At 46.2% G+C, this 26,207-nt stretch overlaps 1 protein-coding gene across 7 annotated transcripts in view; it reads left to right on the forward strand.

Moving 5' to 3' along the window:
• Positions 1–25,217, forward strand: part of henmt1 (HEN methyltransferase 1) — a 74,428-nt gene extending 49,211 nt beyond the window's left edge. For all 7 annotated transcript variants that reach the window (XM_080195059.1, XM_080195058.1, XM_080195062.1 and 4 more), the window contains one exon: positions 24,482–25,217. In XM_080195059.1, coding sequence (XP_080051185.1) covers positions 24,482–24,919 — 438 coding nt within the window. In that variant the 3' untranslated portion in view covers positions 24,920–25,217. The remainder of the gene's footprint in view (positions 1–24,481) is intronic.
• Positions 25,218–26,207: the final 990 nt, after the last annotated feature.

Genomic DNA, 26,207 nt, shown 5'->3' on the forward strand with positions numbered 1-26,207 from the left:
GAATTAGGTAGACAGCTGAGAAAGAGGAACGCGGAGGTAGTAATCTCGGAATTGCTGCCTGCACTGAGGGAGAGTGAGAACAGGAATGGAATGAGGTGGAGGATGAATGCGTGGCTGAGGGACTGGAGCAGGGGGCAGGGATTCAGGTTCCTGGATCATTGGGACCTCTTTATTGTACAGGTCGCACTTGCCCCTAAAGATGGGTGGCACTTGAATCCCAGGGGGACAAATATCTTGGTGGGAAGGTTGGCTAGGGCTACTGGGGGGACTTTAAACTAGAAAGGTTGGGGGGAGGGAATCGAGATGAGGTGACTGAGAGCGAGGAGGTTAGCTCCCAAGTAGAGAAGGACTGCAGACAGTATGTAAGGGAGGTTAGATGGGTGGTGGAGAAGGGAAGTGCCCAGACCGAGGGTCTGAGGTGTGTCTATTTTAACGCCAGGAGTGTAGTGAATAAAGTGGTTGAGCTTACGGTGTGGATTGCTGCTTGGGAATGTGATGTGGTGGCCATTATGGAGACTTGGATGTCTCAGGGACAGGACTGGGTACTTCAGGTGCTCGGATTCAGATGTTTCAGGAAGGACTTGGTCAGGAAGAAGAGGGAGGCATATGTTAGGTCGAAACAACTGGGAACGGAGAGTGCACTGGAGGAATATAGAGAGAGTAGGAGGGAGCTTAAAAGGGGAGTTAGAAGGGCGAAAAGAGGGCATGAAATGGCTTTGGCCGATTGGATTTTCCTTAATCCTAAGGCATTTTACTCTTATATTAGGAGCAAGAGAGTGGTTAGAGTGAAAATTGGTCCTCTTAGGGACAAAGGAGGGGAGCTATGCATCGAGTCTGAGGGAATGGGGGAGATCCTGAATAATACTTTGCGTCGGTATTCATGAAGGAGAGGGGGTTGGTGTCGTGCAATGTCTTGGAGGGATCTGTAGGTCAGTGGAAGGAAATATCCATTACGAGGGAGGAAGTGCTAGGGTTTTTAGGTAGCATAAAGACTGATAAAGCTCCGGGGCCTGATGGTATTTATCCCAGGCTGCTTAGGGAGGTGAGAGATGAAATTGCTGGGCCTCTGACGCAAATCTTTGTCTCTTCATTGGACACAGGTGAGGTCCCAGAGGACTGGAGGGTAGCTAATGTGGTACTGTTGTTTAAAAAGGGCAGTAGGGATAACCCTGGTAATTATAGACCAGTGAGTTTGACATCGGTGGTAGGAAAATTATTGGAAAAAATTCTTAGGGATAGGATGTATGTGCATTTGGAGCGCTGTGATCTGATTAGGGATACGCGACATGGCTTTGTTCATGGGAGGTCTTGCCTTACGAATCTGGTAGAATTTTTTGAGGAGGTGACAAAAACGGTTGACGATGGGCGAGTTGTTGATGTCATCTGTATGGATTTCAGTAAGGCGTTTGACAAAGTCCCTCACGGTAGGCTGGTAGAAAAGGTTAAGGCACATGGGATACAAGGACAGGTATCTAGATGGATTGAAAACTGGCTGGGCAATAGGAGACATAGAACATAGAACATTACAGCGCAGAACAGGCCCTTCGGCCCACGATGTTGCGCTGACCAGCTTTTTAAAAAAAAACACTAACCCACTAATCTAAACCAATCCCATTTCGTCCATAAACCTATCCACAGATCTCTTAAACGCCCCCAAACTAGACGCATTTACAACTGCAGCTGGCAGGGCATTCCAGTCCCTCACCACCCTCTGGGTAAAGAACCTACCCCTGACATCAGTCCTATAACTACCCCCCCTTAATTTAAAGCCGTGCCCCCTCGTGCTAGCTTTCTCCATCCTAGGAAAAAGGCTATCACTATCCACCCTGTCTAAACCTCTAATCATCTTATATGTTTCAATAAGGTCCCCTCTTAGCCGCCTTCTTTCCAGCGAAAACAACCCCAAATCTCTCAGTCTCTCCTCATAGGATCTCCCCTCCATACCAGGCAACATCCTGGTAAACCTCCTCTGCACCCTCTCCAAAGCCTCTACATCCTTCCTGTAATGTGGGGACCAGAACTGCACACAATACTCCAAGTGCGGCCGCACCAGAGTTGTGTACAGTTGCATCATGACGCTGCGACTCCTAAATTCAATCCCCCTACCAATAAACGTCAAGACACCATATGCCTTCTTAACAACCTTATCTACTTGATTCCCAACTTTCAGGGATCTATGTACACATACACCTAGATCCCTCTGCTCCTCCACACTATTCAGAGTCCTCCCGTTAGCCCTATACTCAACACATCTGTTATTCCTACCAAAATGAATTACCTCACACTTCTCCACATTAAACTCCATCCGCCACCTCACGGCCCAGCTCTGCAACCTTTCTAAGTCACCCTGCAAACTATGACACCCTTCCTCACAATCTACCACACCTCCGACTTTGGTGTCATCAGCAAATTTACTAATCCACCCAACTATACCCTCATCCAGATCATTAATAACAGAGAGAGAGTAGTAGTGGAAGGGTCCTTTTCTGGCTGGAGGTTGGTCACCAGTGGTGTGCCGCAGGGCTCAGTACTGGGACCTCTCCTCTTTGTATTATATATAAACGACTTGGAAGAGGGCGTACGTGGTGTGATCAGCAAGTTTGCAGATGACACCAAGATGGCAGGATTGGCAGATACTGAGGAAGACTGTCAGGTGACACAACAGGATATAGATAGGTTGGTATACTGGGCAGATAGATGGCAGATGGAATTTAATCCTGACAAATGCGAGGTGATGCATTTTGGAAGGAATAATGCAGGGAGGAGTTACATGATAAAAGGTAGACCGATTAAGAGTATAGAAATACAGAGGGACCTGGGAGTGCAGGTGCACAAGTCTCTGAAGGAGTCAACACAGGTAGGGAAGGTTGTGAAGAAAGCTTATGGAATGCTAGCCTTTATAGGAAGGGGTATAGAGTATAAGAGCTGTTGTCTAATGCTTCAGTTGTACAGAACGTTGGTTAGGCCGCATTTGGAGTACTGCGTCCAGTTCTGGTCACCTTACTACCGGAAGGACGTGGAGACCCTGGAGAGGGTGCAGAGGAGGTTTACCAGGATGTTGCCTGGCATGGAAGGACTGAGTTACGAGGAAAGGTTGGAAAAACTGGGGCTCTTCTCCTTAGAAAGATGGAGATTAAGGGGGGATCTGATAGAGGTGTATAAAATAATGAAGGGAATAGATAGAGTCAACAGTGGTAGGCTTTTCCCTAGATTGGGGACAACTATTAGGAGAGGTCACGATCTAAGGGTGAGGGGGGAGAGGTATAATTTGGATACTAGAGGAAGGTTTTTCACGCAGAGGGTCGTGGGGGTATGGAACACGCTACCAAGTAAGGTGGTGGAGGCAGGCACGCTGGACTTGTTTAAGGTTTACTTGGATTAACACATGAGCGAAACAGGGATGGAGGGTTATATAAGACGGTTTTAAAAAGGGTCAGAGCCTCGGGACGACACTGGAAATGTAGTATTACATGTTAATGTTTTTGTCTCTTTTAATCCACAGGTGTCAGTCCACCTCCTTGTTAAACAAGGGGCATGCACACGGTGGGTCGTGCATGGGCTGCTCTTGGAGGTTTCGAGAGTGGCCTAGTACTTCGTGTCGCTGTGTGTGCTTAATCCTGGACCAGCAGACAGGCACCACAACAGCTCAGTGACTAGCACTGCTAGCTGTGCAGACACATGGATTTGGGCCGGTGTCTGTGGGAGTTTGCCCGTTCTCCCTGTAGTAGCGTGGGTTTCCTCCGGGTGCTCCAGTTTCCTCCCACACCCCAAAGATGTGCTCTTAGGCTGATTGGTGTAACAAATTGACCCTACACTATTCTGCCCTGAATCTGGCTACATTAGGGGTACCATTCACATACACACGGGGCAGGGTAGGTGTAGGAAAATGCTCTGTTGAAATGGCAGCGTGGGTTCGTTGGGCCGAAGGGCCTGTTTCCTGTGCTGGGTTGTTCTTTGTTCTTTGACAGGGAGGGAGGCAAAAGAGGTGGCGGAGTGGCACTATTGATCAGGGACAGTGTCACGGCTGTAGAGAAGGTGGATGCCATGGAGGGACTGTCTACGGAGTCTCTGTGGGTGGAAGTTAGGAACAGCAAGGGGTCGATAAAACCCAAGTCGCAAGGAGTTGCAAAACCCAGTCTGCAGGTGCAGCAGGTGATCAAGAAGGCAAATAGGATGCTGGCCTTTATAGCGAGGGGGATAGAATATAAAAGTAGGGAGGTTTTGCTGCAACTGTACAGGGCACTGGTGAGGCCGCAGCTGGAGTACTGTGTGCAGTTTTGGTCACCGCACTTGTGCAAGGATATTTTGGCCTTGGAGGGAGTGCAGAGGAGGTTTACTAGGCTGATACCGGAGATGAGGGGGTTGGACTATGAAGAGAGACTAAATAGACTGGGTCTGTACTCGTTGGACTTTAGAAGGATTGGGGGGATCTTATAGAGACATATAAGATAATGAAAGGGATGAATGGGGTAGAGGTAGAGATCAGCCATGATCTTATTGAATGGCGGGGCAGGCTCGAAGGGCTAGATGGCCTACTCCTGCTCCTATTTCTTATGTTCTTGTGTAGAGAGATTCTTCCTGCTCAGAAAGGACAGCAGGATTAGAGGGCACAGCCTCAAGATAAGGGGGTGGCAGTTTAGAATGGAGTTGAGGAGGAACTTCTTCACTCAAAGGGTGGTGAATCTCTGGAATTCTCTGCCCGCTGAAGTGGTAGAGGCTACCTCGCTAAATATATTTAAGACACGGGTAGATAGGTTTTTGGCAGACAAAGGAATTAAGGGTTATGGGGAGAAAGCGGGAAAGTGGAACTGATCCACTTCAGATCAGCCATGATCTTATTGAATGACGGGGCAGGCTCGAAGGGCTAGATGGCCTACTCCTGCTCCTACTTCTTATGTTATGTTCTTATGTTATGATAACTTTGCTGGGTGTTTTCTATAGGCCGCCAAATAGTGACAGGGAAGTTGAGGTGCAGATAGGGAAACATCTGAGAGAGATGTAATAATAAGAGTTGTCGTGATGGGAGACTTTAATTTAGAACATAGAACACTGCAGCACAAACAGGCCCTTCGGCCCACGAGTTGCGCCGATCACATCAACACCTACCAATCTATCGACCTATCTATAACCCCCAATCCCAATTTCCCAAACATCGACTGGAATATCCCTAGGGTAAGGGGTTTGGATGGGGAGGAGATTGTTAGTGTGTTCAGGAGGGTTTCCTGACACAGAACGTGGATAAGCCTACAAGAGGAGAGGTGCTGGTGCTGGCTAATGAACCAGGACAGGTGTCGGATCTCTCAGTGGGAGAGCATCTCGGGGATAGCGATCATAATTCTATCTTCTTCACGATAGCATTGGAAAGAGATAGGATCAGGCAGGCTAGGAAGGTGTTTATGTGGAGTAAGGGGAAATATGAAGACATCAGGCAGAAAATTGGACGATTAAACTGGAAGGAGGTGTTCTTGGGAAAAAGTACTAAAGGAAGGTGGTGGATTTTCAAGGAATGTTTGTCTGGATCTCTGCGCAACAACATTCCGATGAGATAGGGAGGTTTTGGTAGAACATAGACATAGAACATAGAACATTCCAGCGCAGTACAGGCCCTTCAGCCTTCGATGTTGCGCCGACCAGTGGAACCAATCTAATGACCCTCCAACCTAAACTATTCCAGTGTTATCCATATGCCTATCAACTGACCATTTGAATGCCCTTAAAGTTGGCGAGTCCACAACTGCTGCAGGCAGCGTATTCCACGACCTTACTACCCTCTGAGTAAAGAACCTACTTCTAACATCCGTCCTATAATTACCACCCCTTAATTTAAAGCTATGTCCCCTTGTGTTAGCCATCACCATCTGAGGTAAAAGGCTCTCACTGTCCACCCTATCCAATCCTTTGATCATTTTGTATGCCTCAATTAGGTCATCTCGTAACCTTCTTCTCTCTAATGAAAATAACCTCAAGTCCCTTAGCCTTTCCTCGTAAGACCTTCCCACCATACCAGGCAACCTCCTGGTAAACCTCCTCTGCACCCTTTCGAATGCCTCCACATCTTTCTTATAATGCGGCGACCAGAACTGTACACAATACTCCAAGTGTGGCCGCACCAGAGTCTTGTACAGTTGTAACGTGACCTCTCAGCTCCGAAATTCAATCCCTCTACTAATAAAAGCTAACACACCGTACGCCTTCTTAACAACCTTATCAACCTGAGTGCCAGTTTTCAGGGAGCTATGCACATGTACACCGAGATCTCTCTGCTCGTCAACACTAAGAGTCCTTCCATTAGCCCTATATTCTGTACTCCTATTAGTCTTACCAAAGTCAATCACCTCACACTTTTCCGTATTAAACTCCCAGCTTTGCAGCTTATCTATGTCCCTCTGCAAACTGTAACATCCATCCTCACTGTCTACAACTCCTCCAACTTTGGTGTCGTCAGCAAATTTACTAATCCATCCTTCTACACTCTCATCTAGGTCATTTATAAAAGTGACAAACAGCAGTGACCCCAAAACAGATCCTTGAGGTTCACCACTTGTAACTGAACTCCAGGTTTAATATTTCCCATCAACCAGCATCCTCTGTCTGTCTGACAAATTTATTGGAGTTCTATGAGGATGTGTCTAGGGCGGTGGGTAGAGGAGAGCCGGTGGATGTGGTCTTTCTTGATTTTCAGAAGGCGTTTGACAAGGTACCTCAAGAGGTTATTGTAGAAGGTAAGGGGGCATGGAGTTGGGGGTAGGGTGTTAGCGTGGATAGAGGATTGGTTGTCAAATAGGAGGCAGAGAGTGGGGATTAATGGGTGCTATTCGGATTGGCGGTTGGTGACTAGTGGAGTGCCCCAGGGGTCGGTGCTGGGGCCTCGGCTATTTACCATTTATATAGATGATCTGGAGGAGGGAACCGAGTGTATGGTGTCGAAATTTGCTGATGACACCAAGATTGGTGGAACGGCAAATTGCGCGGAGGGTGTGGAGAGTCTGCAGAAGGATCTAGATAGGCTGGGCGAATGGGCCAGGAACCGGCAAATGGAATTTAATGTTGGCAAGTGCAAGGTGGTCCACTTTGGTAGGAATAATGGTAGGAAGGACTGTTACTTACATGGCGAAAAACTGCAGCAGGCAACGGTGCAGAGGGACCTCGGGGTCCTTGTGCATGAGTCGCAAAAACCCAGCCTGCAGGTGCAGCAGGTGGTCAGGAAGGCAAATGGGATGCTGGCCTTCATAGCGAGGGGGATTGAATATAAAAGTAGGGAGGTCTTGCTGCAGCTGTATAGGTCATTGGTGAGGCCGCAGCTGGAGTACTGTGTGCAGTTTTGGGCGCCGCACCTGCGCAAAAATATTTTGGCATTGGAGGGAGTGCAGAGGAGGTTTACTAGGCTGATACCGGAGTTGAGGGGGTTGAGCTATGAGGAGAGGCTGAATAAACTAGGCTTGTACTCGTTAGAGTTTAGAAGAATGAGGGGAGATCTCATTGAGACATATAAGATGATGAATGGGATAGATAGGATAGAGGTGGAGAGACTCTTCACGCTCAGAAAGGACAGTAGGACTAGGGGGCACAGCCTCAAGATAAAGGGGGGGCGGTTTAGAACGGAGTTGAGGAGGAACTTCTTCACTCAAAGGGTGGTGAATCTCTGGAATTCTCTGCCCGTTGAAGTGGTGGAGGCTGCCTCGCTAAATATTTTTAAGACGTGGGTTGATGGGTTTTTGATAAGCGAGGGGATTAAGGGTTATGGGGAGAGGGCGGGAATGTGGAACTGAGCCACGACAGATCAGCCATGATCTTATTGAATGGCGGGGCAGGCTCGAAGGGCTAGATGGCCTACTCCTGCTCCTATTTCTTATGTTCTTACGTCTTCTATCAGCTAGCCAATTCCTGATCCAAACTGCTAAATCACCCTCGATCCCATGCGTCTGCATTTTCTGCAGTAGCCTACCATGGGGAACCGTATCAAACGCTTTGCTAAAATCCATATACACCACGTCAACTGCCTTACCCTTATCCACCTCTTTGGTTACCTTTTCAAAAAACTCGATAAGGTTTGTGAGGCACGACCTACCCTTCACAGAACCAAAAACGTAGGTTGCGGGAACCATGGTGCACAAAGGTTGTGATGAACCTAGTCAGGAAGAAAAGAAAGGAGTACAAAAGCTTCAGAGAGCTAGGAGATGTTAAGGATCAGAGGAGTATACTGTTTGTACAAAGGAGCTTGAAAAGGAAATTAGGAGAGCCAGAAGGAGACATGAGAAGGCCTTGGCATGTAAGATTATGGAGATTCCCAAGGCGTTCTACAAATATGTGAAGAGTAAAAGGATGACAAGTGAAGGGATAGGACCTATAAAAGGTGAAGGGGGAAAAGTCTGTGTGGGACTGGAAGAAATGACAGAGGTGCTTAATGAGCACTTTGCCTCGGTATTCACGGTGGAAAGTGATCTGGGAGATTGTACTACAGGTTTGCGGCAGACTGAAAAGATTGAGTATGTGGATATTAAGAAAGAGGATGTGTTAGAACTTTTAAATTCTATCAAGATAAGATAAGTCGCTGGGACCGGATGGGATGTACCCCAGGTTACTGTGGGAGGTGAGGGAAGTGATTGCAGAGCCCCTGGCGATGATCATTGCGTTGTCGATGGAGACGGGAGAGGTTCCGGAGGATTGCGGATGTGGTTCCTATTTTCAAGAAAGGGAAGAGGGATAGCCTGGGAAGTTACCGACTGCTGAGTCTGACCTCAGTGGTTGGTAAGTTGATGGAGAGGATTCTGAGGGACAAGATTTATGAGCATTTGGAGAAGTTTAGAATGATCAGGAATAGTCAGCATGGCTTTGTCAAGGGCAGGTTGTGCCTTACGAGCCTAGTTGAGTTCTTTGACAATGTGACTGAAAAACAGTAAAAAGTCTGACAACACCAGGTTTTAGTCCAACCTATTTATTTGATAATATTCTCACAAGCTTTCGAGGGGTTACCCTCTTCGTCAGGTGAATGGAGAGTTCTGGCCTCACAGAGCATATAAAGCACAGACAGTTTAGAGATTACTGATTAAAATGCGAATCCTTACACCTAACCTGCTGTTCAAGACCTGAAGTGGCTGACAATGTGAGTGGTAGGAGCACTGATCACAGTTTAAAGAGATGTGTATTGTCTCCAGACAGTACAGTAAGTGAGGTTTTGCAAACCCAGGCAAGTCACGGGGGTTACAGATAGTGCGACATGAACCCAAGATCCCTGTTGAGACTCTGCGCAGAGTCGCTGAGCAGAGACTGATAGCCAAGTTCCGCACACATGAGGACGGTCTCAACAGGGATCTTGGGTTCATGTCGCACTATCTGTAACCCCCGTGACTTGCCTGGGTTTGCAAAACCTCACTTACTGTACTGTCTGGAGACAATACACATCTCTTTAAACTGTGATCAGTGCTCCTACCACTCACATTGTCAGCCACTTCAGGTCTTGAACAGCAGGTTAGGTGTAAGGATTCGCATTTTAATCAGTAATCTCTAAACTGTCTGTGCTTTATATGCTCTGTCTGAGGCCAGAACTCTCCATTCACCTGACGAAGAGGGTAACCCCTCGAAAGCTTGTGAGAATATTATCAAATAAATAGGTTGGACTAAAACCTGGTGTTGTCAGACTTTTTACTGTGTTTACGCCAGTCCAACGCCGGCATACCCACACAATGTGACTGAACACATTGACGAAGGAAGAGCGGTGGATGTGGTTTACATGGACTTCAGCAAGGTGTTTGATAAGGTCCCCCATGCAAGACTTCTTGAGCAGGTGAGAGGGCATGGGATCCAAGGGGCTTTGGCCTTGTGGATCCAGAACTGGTTTGCCTGCAGAAGGCAGAGAGTGGTTGTGGATGGGTCTTTTTCTGCATGGAGGTCGGTCACCAGTGGAGTGCCCCAGGGATCTGACCTAGGACCCTTGCTGTTTGTCATTTTCAGAAATGATCTGGATGAGGAAGTGGAGGGATGGGTTAGTAAGTTTGCTGACGATCCGAAGGTTGGTGGTGTTGTGGGTAGTCTGGAGGGATGTCAGAAGTTGCAGCGAGACATAGATAGGATGCAAGACTGGGCGGAGAACTGGCAGATGGACTTCAACGCGGATAAATATGTAGTGGTCCATTTTGGCAGGTCAAATGGGATGATAGAACATAGAACACTACAGCACAAAACAGGCCCTTCGGCCCACAAGTTGTGCCGATCATATCCATACCTACCAGGCCATAGAACTATCTGTAACTCCCAATCCCATTAAATCCCATGTACTCATCCAGAAGTCTTTTAAAAGACCCCAGCAAGTTCGCCTCCACCACCACCGACAGCAGCCGATTCCACTCACTCACCACCCTCTGAGTGAAAAACTTACCCGTAACATCTCCTCTGTACTTGCTCCCCAGCACCTTAAATATCAAGGGTAGGACTCTTAGCAGTGTTGAGGAGTAGAAGGACCTTGGGGTCCGGGTCCATCGGACTCTTAAATCGGCCTTGCAGGTGGAGATGTGGTCAAGAAGGCGTATGGTGTGCTAGCCTTCATTAATCGAAGGATTGAGTTTAGGAGTCGGGAGGTAATGCTGCAACTTTATAAGACCCTTGTCAGACCCCACTTGGAGTACTGTGTGCAGTTCTGGCCGCCTCACTACAAGAAGGATGTGGAAGCCATTGAGAGGGTGCAGAGGAGATTTACAAGGATGTTGCCTGGATTGGGTGGCATGCCTTATGAAGATAGTTTGAGGGAGCTCGGTCTCTTCTCCCTGGAGAGACAAAGATTGAGAGGCAACCTGTTAGAGGTTTATAAGATGTTGAGAGGTATAGATAGGGTGGATTCTCAGAGTCTATTTCCCAGGGCTGAAATGGTAGGTACGAGAGGACACAGGTTTAAGGTGCTGGGGAGCAGGTATAGAGGAGATGTCAGGGGTAAGTTTTTCACTCAGGGTGGTGAGTGAGTGGAATCGGCTGCTGTCGGTGGTGGTAGAGGCAAACTCGCTGGGGTCTTTTAAGAGACTTCTGGATGAGTAGAGGGGATTTAATGGGATTGAGAGTTATAGATAGGCCTGGTAGGTATGGATATAATCGGTGCAACATGTGGGCCGAAGGGCCTGTTTGTGCTGTAGTGTTCTATGTTCTCAGTCTCTCAACACCAGGTTAAAGTCCAACAGGTTTATTCAAAAGTAAACACCACTAGCTTTTGGAATGCTGTTCCTTCGTCAGGTGAGTGGAGAGTTCTGATCAGAACAGGGCATATAAAGGCACACACAATTTACAGAATACTGATTAGAATGCAAGTCTTTACAGCTAACCTGCTATTCAGGTCTTAAAGGTGCAGACAATGTGAGTGGAGATAGCATTAAGCATAGCTTAAAGAGATGTGTATTGTCTCCAGAAGGACATTAAGTGAGATGTTGCAAGCCCAGGCAAGTCACAGGGGTTACAGATAGTGTGGCATGAACCCAAGATCCCGGTTGAGGCCATCCTCGTGTGCGGAACTTGGCTATCAGTTCCTGCTCGGCAACTCTGCACTGTCATATGTTGTGGTGGCCGCCTCTGAGGCCGAATGCATGCTGAGACATCTCTCCAGGGCCATCCCCACACCTCCACTACTTGCCTTCAAACAACTGCACAACCTCAAACAGACCATTGTCCGCAGCAGACTACCCAGCCTTCAGGAGAACAGTGACCACAACACCACACAACCCTGCCACAGCATCCTCTGCAAGACATGCCGGATCATTGACATGGATGCCATCATCTCATGTGAGAATACCATCCACCAGGTACATAGAACATAGAATCCTACAGTGCAGAAACAGGCCTTTTGGCCCATCGAGTCTGCACTGACCACAATCCCACCCAGGGCCTATCCCATATCCCTACACATTTACCCGCTAATCCCTCCAACTTACACATCCCAGAACACTAAGGGGTAATTTTCGCATGGCCAATCAACCTAACCCGCACATCTTTGGACTGTGGGAGGAAACCGGAGCACCCGGAGGAAACCCACACAGACGAGGAGAATGTGCAAACTCCACACAGACAGTGACCCGAGCCGGGAATCGAACCCAGGTCCCTGGAGCTGTGAAGCAGCAGTGCTAACCACTGTGCTACCGTGCCGCCCCAATACACAGTACATTTGCAACTCGGCCAACGTTGTCAACCTGATACGCTGCTGGAAACGATGTCACGAAGCATGCTGCGCTGGGGAGACTGTGCAGACGTTACAACAATGGATGAATGAACACCGCTCGACAATCACCAGGCAAGAATGTTCTCTTTCTGTTGGAGAACACTTCAGCGGTCACGGGCATTCGGCCTCTGATCTTCAGGTAAGTGTTCTCCAAGGCGGTCTTCATGACACACAATGCAGAGTTGCTGAGCAGAGACTGCTAGCCAAATTCCGCACATGAGGATGGCCTCAACCGTGATTTTGGCTTCATGTCACACTACCTGTAACCCCCCACGACTTGTCTGGACTTGCAAAACCTCACTAATTGTCCTGGCTGGAGACAATACACATCTCTTTAACCTGTGCTTAATCCTCTCTCCACTCACCTTGTCTCTATCTGTATGACTTGATTACTTGTAAAGACTCGCATTCCAACCATTATTTTGTAAATTGAGTTTGTGTCTTTATATGCCCTGTTTGTGAATAGAACTCCCATTTACCTCATGAAGGAGCAGCACTTTGAAGGCTAGTGGCTTCTGCTACCAAATAAACCTGTTGGACTTTAACCTGGTGTTGTGAGACTTCTTACTGTGTTTACCCCAGTCCAATGCCAGCATCTCCATATCATGACCTCTTTCTACTCTTATGTGAGAAATAAAAAAATGATCAGGCTGAGGTTAGGGCCAGTCAAGGATAGTTGTGGGAACTTGTGCATGGAGGCAGAAAATATAGGTGAGGGGTTGAATGACTACTTTTTTTCAGTGCTCACTAAGGAATGGGGCCATGTTTTTGAGGACGAGAGCGTGATACAGGCTAATAGGATGGAGGAGGTGGATGTTCTGAGGGAAGACGTATTAGCAATTTTGAAAAACCTGAGGGTGGATAAGTCCCCTGGGCCAGATGGGATACATCCTAGGATACTTTGGGAGGCAAGGGATGAGATTGCGGAGCCTTTAGCTTTGATCTTTGGGTCCTCACTGTCCACAGGGATTGTGCCAGAGGATTGGAGAGTGGTGAATGTTTCTCTCTTCAAGAAAGGAAATAGGAATGACCCTGGTAATTATAGGCCAGTTAGTCTTTCTTCGGTGGTCGATAAGTTAATGGAAAGGGTCCTGAGAAATAGGATTTATGACCATTTGGAAAGATGCAGTTTAATCTGTTTTAGTCAGCACAATTTTGTGAGGGGTAAGTCCTGCTTCACAAATTTGATTAAATTTTTTGAGGAGGTAACTAAACGTGTGGACAAAGGTAGAGCAGTTGATGCTGTATACACGGATTTTAGTAAGGTGTTTGATAAGGTTCCCCATGGTAGGCTCATGAAGAACATAAGGATGTATGGGACAGAAGGAAATTTGGCTGATTGGATAAGTAAGTGGCTGTATCATAGAAGACAGAAGGTGGTGGTGGAAGGAAAATTTTCAGACTGGAGGCCAGTTACCAGCGGTGTACCACAGGGGTCAGTGCTGGGTCCTCTGCTATTTGTGATTTTTATCAATGACTTGGAAGAGGGGGCTGAAGGGTGGGTTAGTAAATTTGATGATGACACTAAGATTGGTGGAGTAGTGGATGAGCTGGAGGCTCTTGCAGGCTGCAAAGAGACATTGAAAGGATGCAGAGCTGGGCCAAAAAGTGGCAGATGGAGTTTAACCCTGATAAGTGCAAGGTGATTCATTTTGGTAAGACAAACTTGAATGCGGATTACAGGGTCAACAGCAGGGTTCTTAGGAATGTGGAGGAACAGAGATATGGTTCATGTCCACAGATCTCTGAAGGTTGCCACTCAAGTGGATAGAGCTGTGAAAAAGGCTTATAGTGTGTTAAGAGTTTATTAACAGGGGGTTTGAGTTTAAGAGCTGTGCGGTTATGCTGCAACTGTACTGGACGTTGGTGACACCACATTTGGAATATTGTGTTCAGTTCTGGTCAAAGAACAAAGAACAACACAGCACGGGAAACAGGCCCTTCGGCCCAACGAGCCCGCGCCGCCGTCCCACTGTCTCAGTGACCTATTCATGATTTTAGTCTACGCCTGATCAGGGAGGTCCAATTTAGGGACAATTTAGTACCCCAATCAATCAGCCTAAAAGCACATCTTTGGGGATGTGGGAGGAAACCGGAGCACCCGGAGGAAACCCACGCAACCACGGGGAGAACGTGCAAACTCCCACAGACACAGGCCCAAATCCATGTGTCCGCACAGTAACAGAGATAGTCTCTGAGCTGTCATGTTGCCCTTGAGATGGTCCAGTTTAAGCACACTAACGACATGAAGCAATAGGCAACTCCCGAAGCAACGTCCAAGAGCAGCCCACTACAACCTGCCGCATGCATGCCCCTTGCTGGACTTAAATGCCTGTGGAGACAAAAAAATTCATTATTAAACAGGCAAAGACTAACATCCCTGAGGCAAAACGTATTCCCAAGCCTACAATGTTTAGTAAGGCCTACTATATCCCCCTATATGTAGCCCGCTCATGTGGCTGTCTAAGTGACTCTTAAACAACCCTAGCGTGCCTGCTTCCACCACCTTACTCGGCAGTGCATTCCACACCCCCACTACCCTTTGCGTGAAAAACTGCCCTCTAATATTTGTCTTATACCTAGCCCCCCTCACCCTAAGCCCGTGACCCCTCGTTCTATCCATTTCTAATAGCGGAAAAAGCTTACCACCATTTACTCTATCTATCCCCTTCATAATCTTATAAACCTCTATTAGATCCCCCCTCAGCCGACGTCTCTCAAGGGAAAACAGCCCAAGTTCGTTCAATCTTTCCTCGTAAGACAGCCCTTCCATACCAGGCAGCATCCTGGTAAATCTCCTCTGCACTCTCTCCAGGATCTCTACATCCTTCCGGTAGTACGGCGACCAGAACTGGACGCAGTACTCCAAGTGAGGCCTAACCAACGTTCTATACAACTGCAACATCAGACTCCTACTCTTATATTCTATACCTCTTCCTATGAAGGCTAACATACCATACGCTTTCCTCATCACATTCTGCACCTGCACCGACACCTTCAGGGACTTGTGCACTTGCACCCCCAGGTCTCTCTGCGTATCTATACTCCGGATAGTTCTACCTTTTATCGTATAACTCCCCTCCACATTATTCCGGCCAAAGTGCATCACCTCGCATTTCTCCGGATTAAATTCCATTTGCCATCTATCTGCCCAATCTACCAGCCTGTCTATATCCTGTTGCATTGCCAGGCACTGCTCCTCAGTACCTGCCAATCCAACCATCTTAGTGTCATCAGCAAATTTTCTGATCACACCACCTACCCCGTCTTCCAAGTCATTAATATATACTACAAATAGAAGAGGTCCTAGTACCGAGCCCTGCGGCACACCACTGGTGACAGACCTCCAATTGGAAAAGGAGCCTTCCACTACTACTCGCTGTCTCCTCCTCCCAAGCCAGTTCTCCACCCATCTACATACCTGGCCTTGTATCCCATGAGCCTTCACCTTTTCTATCAGCCTACCATGAGGGACCTTGTCAAACGCCTTACTGAAATCCATATAGACGACATCAACGGCTTGTCCTTCGTCAACCGTTTTTGTCACCTCTTCAAAAAATTCCACTAGATTCGTAAGGCACGACCTCCCTGTAACGAAGCCATGCTGCGTATCCCTGATCAGATTGCAGCGCTCCAGATGTTCATACATCCTATCCTTGAGGATCCTCTCCATTAACTTGCCTATAACTGAAGTCAAGCTCACCGGCCTATAATTCCCTGGGTTATCCCTCTGACCCTTCTTAAACAACGGTACTACATTTGCAATCCGCCAATCCTCTGGGACCTCACCTGTGTCCAAAGAAGAGACAAAGATTTGCGTCACCTCACTATAAGAAGGATGTGGAAGCATTGGAGAGAGTGCAGAGGAGATTTACCAGGATGCTGCCTGGTTTGGAGGGTAGGTCTTATGAGGAAAGGTTGAGGGAGCTGGGGTTTTTCTCTTTGGAGTGGAGGAGAATGAGAGGTGACTTAATAGAGGTTTATAAAATGATAAGAACATAAGAAATAGGAGCAGGAGTAGGCCATCTAGCCCTTCGAGCCTGCCCAGCCATTCAGTAAGATCATGGCTGATCTGTCGTGGCTCAGTTCCACATTCCCGCCCTCTCCCCATAACCCTTAATCCCCTCGCTTATCAAAAACCCATCAACCCACGTCTTAAAAATATTTAGCGAGGCAGCCTCCACCACTTCTATGATGAGAGGGATTGATAGAGTGGACGTGCAGAGACTATTTCCTCGGGTGAATGTAGCTGTTACTAGGGGGCATGACTATAAGGTTCATGGTGGGAGATAGAGGAGGGATGTCTGAGGTAGATTCTTTACTCAGAGAGTGGTTAGGGTGCGGAATGCACTGCCTGCTATGATAGTGGAGTCGGACACTTTAGGAACTTTCAAGCGGTTATTGGATAGGCACATGGAGCACACCAGAATTATAGGGCGTGGGATAGCTTGATCTTGGGATTGGACATAGCTCGGCACAACATTGAGGGCCGAAGGGCCTGTACTGTGCTGTAACGTGGAGGCTACCTCGCTAAATATTTTTAAGACATGGGTCGATGGGTTTTTGATAAGAGAGGGGATTAAGGGTTATGGGGAGAGGGCGGGAATGTGGAACTGAGCCACGACAGATCAGCCATGATCTTATTGAATGGCGGGGCAGGCTCGAAGGGCTAGATGGCCTACTCCTGCTCCTATTTCTTATGTTCTTATGTTCTATGTTCTATGACCTGCCTTATAGCCAGTGAGGATATAAAGATTTCTCTCAAGGCCCCAGCAATTTCCTCGCTTGCCTTTCTCAGTATTCTGGTATATATTCCATCAGGCCCTGGAGACTTGTCTACCTTAATGTTTCTCAAGAACCCCAATACCACCTCCTTTTTGATCTCAACGTGACTCAAACTATCTACACATCCTTTCCCAGATTCATCATCCACCAAGTCCTTCTCTTTGGTGAATACTGTTGCAAAGTACTCATTTAATATCTCGCCCATTTCGTCTGGCTCCTCTCATAGACTGTCTCCCTTGACCTTGAGTGGGCCAACAGTTTCCCTGGCTACCCTCTTGCTCTTTATATATGTCTAAAAAAAACATTGGGATTTTCTTAATCCTGCTAGCCAATGCTTTCTCGTGACCCCTTTTAACCCTCCCGATTCCATGCTTAAGTTTCTACTTTCCTTGTATTCTACACTTGCTTTGTGTGTTCCCAGCCTCCCAACTTTGACAAATGCCTGCTTCTTCTCTTTGACTAGGCTCAATATCTCTCATGATCGTTGTTCACCACATTTTCCTCCATTGCAACTTGGATGACTTGGCCGGGCTTGTTCCCTAGTAACAGGTCCCATATAGCCTCTTCTCTAGCCGGATTATCCGGATATTGTTCCTGAGAATCTGAACACACTTAACAAATTCCTCACCATCCGGATATCTGGATACAAAATTGGTTTCTTGACAGACCAGAGGATGGTTGTCAAGGGTTGTTTTTCAAACTGGAGGCCTGTGACCAGCAGTGTGGCTCAGGGATCAGTGCTGGGTCCACTGTTATTTGTCATTTATATTAATGATTTGGATGAGACTATTGGAGGCCTGGTTAGTAGGTTTGCAGTTGACACCAAAATTGGTGGCATAGAAATTTCCTACAAAAATTATCTCCGATTGCAACAGGATCTTGATCAATTGGGCTCGTGGGCTGATGAATGCAAGATGATGCATTTTGGTGGATTGAACTAGGGCAGAACTTAATCAGTTAATGGTAGGGCACTGGGGAGAGTTACAGAACAAAGAGATATAGGGTTCATAGTTCCTTGAAAGTGGAGGGCCTGTGCTGTAATGTTCTATGTTTCTATGTAAACATAGGGTGGTGGTTGATGGTAAGTATTCGTCATGGAGTTCAGTTACGAGTGGTGTGCCTCAGGGATCTGTTTTGGGGCCACTGCTGTTTGTAATTTTTATAAATGATCTGGATGAGGGTATAGTTGGGTGGATTAGTAAATTTGCTGATGACACCAAAGTCGGAGGTGTGGTAGATAGTGAGAAAGGGTGTCATAGTTTACAGAGAGACTTGGACAAGTTGCAGAGCTGGGCCGAGAGGTGGCGGATGGAGTTTAATGCGGGAAAGTGTGAGGTAATTCACTTTGGCAGGAATAACAGATGTGTAGAGTATAGGGCTAACGGTAGGACTCTGAATAGTGTGGATGAACAGAGGGATCTAGGTGTATGTGTACATAGATCCCTGAAAGTTGGGAATCAAGTAGATAAGGTTGTTAAGAAGGCATACGGTGTCTTGGCGTTTATTGGTAGGGGGATTGAATTTAGGAGCTGCAGCGTCATGTTGCAACTGTACAAAACTCTGGTGCGGCCGCACTTGGAGTATTGTGTGCAGTTCTGGTCCCCACATTATAGGAAGGATGTGGAGGCTTTGGAGAGGGTGCAGAGGAGGTTTACCAGGATGTTGCCTGGTATGGAGGGGAGGTCCTATGAGGAGAGACTGAGGGATTTGGGGTTGTTTTCGTTAGAAAGAAGGCGGCTAAGAGGGGACCTTATTGAAACATATAAGATGATTAGAGGTTTAGATAGGGTGGACAGTGATAGCCTTTTTCCTCGGATGGAGAAAGCTAGCACGAGGGGGCATGGCTTTAAATTAAGGGGGGGTAGTTATAGGACGGATGTCAGAGGTAGGTTCTTTACCCAGAGGGTGGTGAGGGATTGGAATGCCCTGCCTGCTGCAGTTGTAAATGCGCCTAGTTTGGGGACATTTAAGAGATCCGTGGATAGGTTTATGGATGGAAAGAGATTGGTTTAGGTTAGAGGGTCATTGCTTTTTAATTGGTCGGTGCAACATCGTGGGCCGAAGGTCCTGTTCTGCGCTGTAATGTTCTATGTTCTAAACTTGAAGCTCTCGACCCTTCCTACTTCATTGATGTATACAGGGGCATGTTCTCCTTTACGCTTTCTGAAATCAATGACAATTTCCTTCATTTTGTTCACATTGAGGGAGAGGTTGTTGTTGCTGCACCAGTTCACCAGATTCTCTATCTCGTTCCTGTACTCTGTCTCGTCATTGCTTGAGATCCGACCCACTACTGTGGTGTCGTGAGCAAACTTGAAAATCAAATTGGAGGGGAATTAGGCCATATAGTTGTAGGTGTATAAGGAGTATCGCAGGGGGCTGAGAATGCAGCCGTATGGGGTATTCATGTTGAGAGTGATCGTGGAGAAGGTGCTGTTGTTTATCCTTACTGATTGTGGTCTGAGACTTAGGAAGTTCAGGATCCAGTCGCAGAGGAACGAGCTGAGGCCCAGGCCTCGTGGGAATAATGGTGTTGAAGGCTGAGCTGTAGTCAATAAATAGGAGTCTTGACATAGCAATCCCTGTTATCCAGGTGTTCCAGAGTTGAGTGCAGGGCCAGGGAAATGGCGTCTGCTGTGGACCTGTTGCAGTAATAGGCTAATTAGTGAATCCAGGTAGTCCAAGAGGCTGGAATTGATGTGTGCCATGACTAGCTTTTCGAAGCACTTCATAATGATGAATGTCAGAGTGACAGGACGATAGTCAATAAAGCGTGCTGCTTGGTTTTTCTTAGGTACGGGTGATGGTCGCCTTCTTGAAGCAGATAGGGACCTCAGATTGTTGTAAAGAGAGGTGACGATGTCTGTGATCCACGCAGGTGCTCGTGGATCTGGTGAACTGAGTGCTCGTCTGGGTACCCCATCTGGGCCAGTCGCTTTCCGTGGGTTGACCTTCAAGAAAGCTGCTCTGACATCTGCAGTGGTGATCTCGGATACAGGTTCATCCATATTTGGACTTTCAGAAAGTGTTTGACAAAGTCCCACACACGAGATTATCGTGCACTATTAAAGCGCATGGGATTGGAGGAAGTGTATTGAGAGGGATAGAAAACTGGTTGAGAGAGGAAACAAAGAGTAGAAATTAATGGGTGCTTTTCAAATTGGTAGGCAGTAACTAGTCGGGTGTCACAGGAATCGGAGTTGGGACCCCAGCTATTGACAATATATATTAATTATTTGGATGAGACTTTGGTAGGAATAATGGTAGGAAGGATTATTACTTACGGGGCGAAAAACTGCAGCATGCTACGGTGCAGAGGGACCTCGGGGTCCTTGTGCATGAGTCGCAAAAACCCAGCTTGCAGGTGCAGCAGGTGGTCAGGAAGGTGAATGGGATGCTGGCCTTCATAGCGAGGGGGATTGAATATAAAAGTAGGGAGGTCTTGCTGCGGCTGTATAGGGCATTGGTGAGGCCGCAGCTGGAGTACTGTGTGCAGTTTTGGGCGCCGTACTTATGCGAGGATATTTTGGCCTTGGAGGGAGTGCAGAGGAGGTTCACTAGGCTGATACCAGAGTTGAGGGGGTTGAGCTATGAGGAGAGGCTGAATAAACTAGGCTTGTACTCGTTAGAGTTTAGAAGAATGAGGGGAGATCTCATTGAGACGTATAAGATGATGAATGGGATGGATAGGATAGAGGTGGAGAGACTCTTCCCGCTCAGAAAGGATAGTAGGACTAGGGGGCACAGCCTCAAGATAAAGGGGGGGGCGGTTTAGAACGGAGTTAAGGAGGAACTTCTTCACTCAAAGGGTGGTGAATCTCTGGAATTCTCTGCCTGTTGAAGTGGTGGAGGCTACCTCACTAAATATTTTTAAGACGCGGGTTGATGGGTTTTTGATAAGAGAGGGGATTAAGGGTTATGGGGAGAGGGCGGGAATGTGGAACTGAGCCACGACAGATCAGCCATGATCTTATTGAATGGCGGGGCAGGCTCGAAGGGCTAGGTGGCCTACTGCTGCTCCTATTTCTTATGTTCTAATGTTACATTTTGTTCCCTCAAAGTTTGCAGATGATACCAAGTAGGCTGGGAGGATGAACTGTGATAAGGATGCAGAGACGTTTCAGAATGATCTGGACAGGTGGCACGGTAGCACAGTGGTTAGCGCTGCTGCTTCACAGTGCCAGGGACCAGCTGGTTTGATTACCAGCTTGGGTCACTGTGTGGAGTTCGTACATTCTCCCCGTGTCTGAGTGGGTTTGCTCCTGGTGCTCCAGTTTCCTCCCACATTCTGAAAGACGTGCTGGTTAAGTACATTGACCCAAACGAGCACTGAATTGTGGTGACTAGGGGAATTTCACAGTAACTTCATTGCAGTGTTAATATAAACTTGCCCCGTGATTAATAAACAAACTTTAAAAACTTTAACAGAATGGGTGAGTCGGCTAATTAATGACAGATGCAGTATAATTTGGATAAGTATGAGATTATTCACTTTGGAAGCAAAAACAAGAAGGCAGATTACTACCTGAATGGCTGTAAATTGGGAGAGGGGAGTGTGCAGAGGGACCTGGGTGTCCTTATGCACCACTCACTGAAGGTAAGCATGCAGATGCAGCAGGTGGTAAAGAAGGCAAATGGTATGTTGGCCTTCATTGTGAGAGGTTTGGAGTACAGGAGCAGGGATGTGTTGTTGTGATTATACAGGGTCTTGGTGAGGCCACACCTAGAGTATTGTGTGCAGTTTTAGTCTCCTTTTCTGAGGAAGGATGTTCTTGCTCTTGAGGGAGTGCAGCAAAGGTTTACCAGACTGAATCTAGGGATGGTGGGATGACGCATGAGGAGAGATTGACCAGGTTAGGATTGTTTTCACTGGAGTTCAGACGCATTGGAGCAGGGGGTTTCTCGTAGAGACTTATAAAATTCTAACAGGACTAGATAGGGTAGATGTAGAGAGGACATTCTCGATGGTGGGGGAATCCAAAACCTGGGGTCACAGTCGGAGGATTCAGGGTAGACCATTTAGGAGGTGAGGAGACATTTCTCTACCCAAAGAGTGGTGAACCTGTGGAATTCATTATCATAGGAAGCAGTTGATGACAAAACATTGAATTTATTCAAGAGGCAGCTGGATATAGCACTTGGGGCAAATGGGATCACAGGTTATGGGGAAAAAGCAGGATTAGGCTATTGAGTTGGATGATCAGCCATGATCATAATGAATGGCTCGAAGGGTCAAATGGCCTCCTCCTGCTACTATCTTCTATGTTTCTATGTTAATTCGGAAAGCTAATAGAATGTTATCATTTAATGTGAGGGGAATTGAGGGAGGTTAAGCTTCAGGTGTACGGGGCATTGATGAGACCACATCTGAAGTATTGTATATAGTTTTGGTCTCCTTATTTAAAGATGTTCACTACGACTCTCTCCAACTTCTACAGATGCACCATAGAAAGCATTCTTTCTGGTTGTATCACAGCTTGGTATGGCTCCTGCACTGCCCAAGACCGTAAGGAACTACAAAAGGTCATAAGTGTAGCCCAATCCATCATGCAAACCAGCCTTTCATCCATTGACTTTGTCCACACTTCCTGATACCTCGGCAAAGCAGTCAACATAATTAAGGATCCCACGCACCCCAGACATTCTCTCTTCCATCTTCTCCCACTGGGAAAAAGATACAAAAGTCTGAGTTCATGTCCCAGCTGATTCAAGAACAGCTTCTTCCCTGCAACTGTCAGACTTTTGAATGGACCTACTTGCATTAAGTTGATCTTTCTCTATAGCCTAGCTGTGACTGTAACACTACATTTTTCACTCTCACATTTCTTTCTCTGTTTTGTGTGTATAGCGTGCAAGAAACAATACTTTTCACTGTATGTTAATACATGTGACAACGATAAATTAAATCAAAAACATAACTGCCTCAACCATCTCACTTGGCAGTGCATTCCAGGCCCCCAGCACCCCCTATGTAAAAAAAACTTTCCCCGCACATCTCCACTGAACCTTTCCCCTCTTTCCTTGAACTTGTGCAACCTTGTAATTGTCATTTCTGCTCTGGGAAAAAGCTTCCAACTATTCATCCTATCCACATCCCTCATAATTTTATAAACTTCTATCAGGTCACCTCTCCGCTTCTGTCTTTCCCGGAGAATAATCCCAGTTTATTCTATCTCTCCTCGTAGCTAATACCCTCCATACCAGGCAATATCCTGGTAAATCTTTTCTGTACTCTCTCCAAAGCCTCCATATCCTTCTGGTAGTGTGGAGACCAGAATTGGACACAGTATTCCAAATGAGGCCTAACCAAAGTTTTATACAACTGTAACATAATTTGCCAATTTTTATACTCAATGCTATGTCTGATGAAAGCAAGCATGTCACATGTAAGTCAGATAATAATCCAGGTATTCTGCTTCTTAATTTGGTGCGTATCTCCTCAAACTAACTATGCAGAATCTCTGTCCTTATCCTGTCTCTGTCATTGATGCCTTCATGGAACGTGAGTACTGAATTCTCCACCTCCCACTGCAAGTTGCTTTCCAGACCTCATTGCTAGTTTGTGTACTATTTTAGTAATAGAGTCAATGTTAAACACTTACTGGGTACTCACTAAACACAAGCTTCTTCCTGTAGTAAAGAACCAATTCCTACAAAGTGAAAAAGTTAGAAAAAGCCTCCTCATCAAACTCCCTTGATCAGCCAATTCCCAGCACTTGTGCTATTAAGTTGTGTGCTACTACTGAGAGGCCTGTATTTATATCCTTCCAAAACAAAGGAATTAGCTGACACCAGTTAGAGAAAAGCTGATTTAAATTGTTTCCTTAATCAACTTTCTTCAGCTGCTCTACCAGTGACACCTGACAATTCTGCTTAAGGCTGGGAAATTTTGAATTGAAACAGTTTCAGTTGGGTGACACAGTGGTTAGTACTGCTGCCTCACAGAGCCAGGGACCCGGGTTCGATTGCCAGCTTGGGTTGCTGTCTGTGTGGAGTTTGCACATTCTGCCCATGTCTGTGTGAGTTTGCTCCGGTTTCCTCCCACAGTCTGAAAGACGTGCTGGTTAGGTGCATTGCTCCGAACAGGCACCAAAGTGTGGCAACTGGGGGAATTTCACAGTAACTTCATTGAAGTGTTAGTGTGAATCTTACTTGTGACTAATAAATAAACTTTACTTTTCTAAAGAGGTTAAAACTTTCTTATTTAGCCAAATTGCAAGCAATCAATTCTCCATGAATCAATCCCATGTTTATCCTGAATTTATTAATCAATCCCAAACAAAAAACAATGTGGGACACCACAATCAATGAAAAATCAACAATAGTTCCCAGTGGTCATTCATGATCTGTTTCAGAAATCAGAAATTCCTCATTTCCCCAGCTGTTCAGAATAAATAATTTTCTTAAACTCAGATGAATGTAGCTGAGGGCTGCCTTTATGCATTTATACTGTATAATTCTGCTAGATTTTGTATCAAATTATACATTTCTTTTATTTCCAAGGTCTGTGAAATTGTTTATCCAAGTCTGAAAGATAAGAAAATCCTACAGGATCTTGTACTTAATGAAGTGATTTATGCAGCGGAATGTGAGCGAAGGCATCTCATCAACAGTCGTGGTGATAACGAGCATGAAGCTGAGAATTGCAGCCAGAATGAAGGAAAGTCTCTGGAAACTGAGGATGGTAAACCTACAAAACTCAGTTTTAAGCCAAAGATTAGTGAGAGACTGAAAGTGTGCAGAATTGGCAATAAACTTCATATTCCTTTGATCAATTTATTCTCCATACCCAAAGTGCAGCAACTTAGTGGTTCACTCCAGCAGCTGCAGGAGATCCTACAGACCACCGATCGAGTCATGCTTAGTGCATGTGGGGCCTCAGTCCTATATCCTGCCTATGACGACAACAATGATGACCAACTGATGGAATCTCACTATTAGTGGATAGCAGCCAAACTATCACAAAAATGAATCATGAACATATTCAACTCCAAGTGCAGAGTAAGTGCAGTGTGCAGGAACAAAGTTGCAGCTTTGAATAAAGGATCCAGACAATCAATAAAAACATTGACAAGTTATTCAGAGTTCTTGTAAAATAGTGCATTATTTTGCCTGTTGCATAGATAAGACTTGTTTGTGTCTATCTAGTACCATGGTTTTCTTGAATGTTGATTCTGTTAGATAGTAAAATAGAACAGTAATGACACCTCACTGTTGATGCAATTAAACCTTAATTTAACCACATGTTTGTCAAATTTGTATCATTGGAAAGTAATAAAAGATGGTTGAGTGAAGGATATAGACAGGAATGGGAGTGGTTAGGGGTTACAATAATAGGGACAGGATTGGGTAAACAAAACTAATATTTCAGCAACGTCTTGAATGTAATAAAATATCCCAAGGCCCTTTGCAGGAATATTATGGAGCTATGATGGATGACCATATGGGGGGCATGGTTAGTAATTTTGCAGATGACACCAAGAGTGGTGGCATGGTGGACAGTGAAGAACGTTATCTCCAATTGCAGTGGGATCTTGATCAATTGGGCCAGTGAGCTGACGAATGGTAGATGGAGTTTAATTTAGACAAATGCAAGGTAATGCATTTTGGTTGATTGAACCAGGGCAGGTCTTACTCAGTTAATAGTAGGGCGTTGGGGAGAGTTACAGAACAAAGAGATCTAGTTCATAGCTCCTTGAAAATGGAGTCACAGGTGGACAGAGTGGTGAAGAAGGCACTTGGCATTCTTGGTTTCATCGGTCAGAACATTGAATATTTGAGTTAGAACGCCTTGTTAAAGTTGTACAAGACATTGATAAGGCCATACTTGGAATACTGTGTGCAATTCTGGTCACCCTATTGTAGAAAGGATATTATTAAACTACAAAGAGTGCAGAAAAGATTTACTAGGATGCTACCAGGACATGATGGATTGAGTTATAAGGAGAGGCTGAGTAGACTGGGACTTTTTTCTCTGGAGCATAGGAGGCTGAGGGGTGACCTTATGGAGGTCTATAAAATAATGATGGGCATAGACAAGGTAGATAGTCAATATCTTTTCCCAAAGGTAGGAAAGTCTAAAATTAGAGGGCATAAGTTTAAGGTGAGAGGGGAGAGATACAAAAGTGGCCAGAGGGGCAATTTTTTTCACACAGTATGGTGAATGTCTGGAACAAGCTGCCCGAGGTGGTAGTAGTAGGGGCGGGTACAATTTTGTCTTTTAAAAAGC

Source organism: Carcharhinus amblyrhynchos, chromosome 9 (genome assembly GCF_965287045.1).
Source record: "Carcharhinus amblyrhynchos chromosome 9, sCarAmb.v2.hapA, whole genome shotgun sequence".
Classification (NCBI taxonomy): domain Eukaryota; kingdom Metazoa; phylum Chordata; class Chondrichthyes; order Carcharhiniformes; family Carcharhinidae; genus Carcharhinus; species Carcharhinus amblyrhynchos.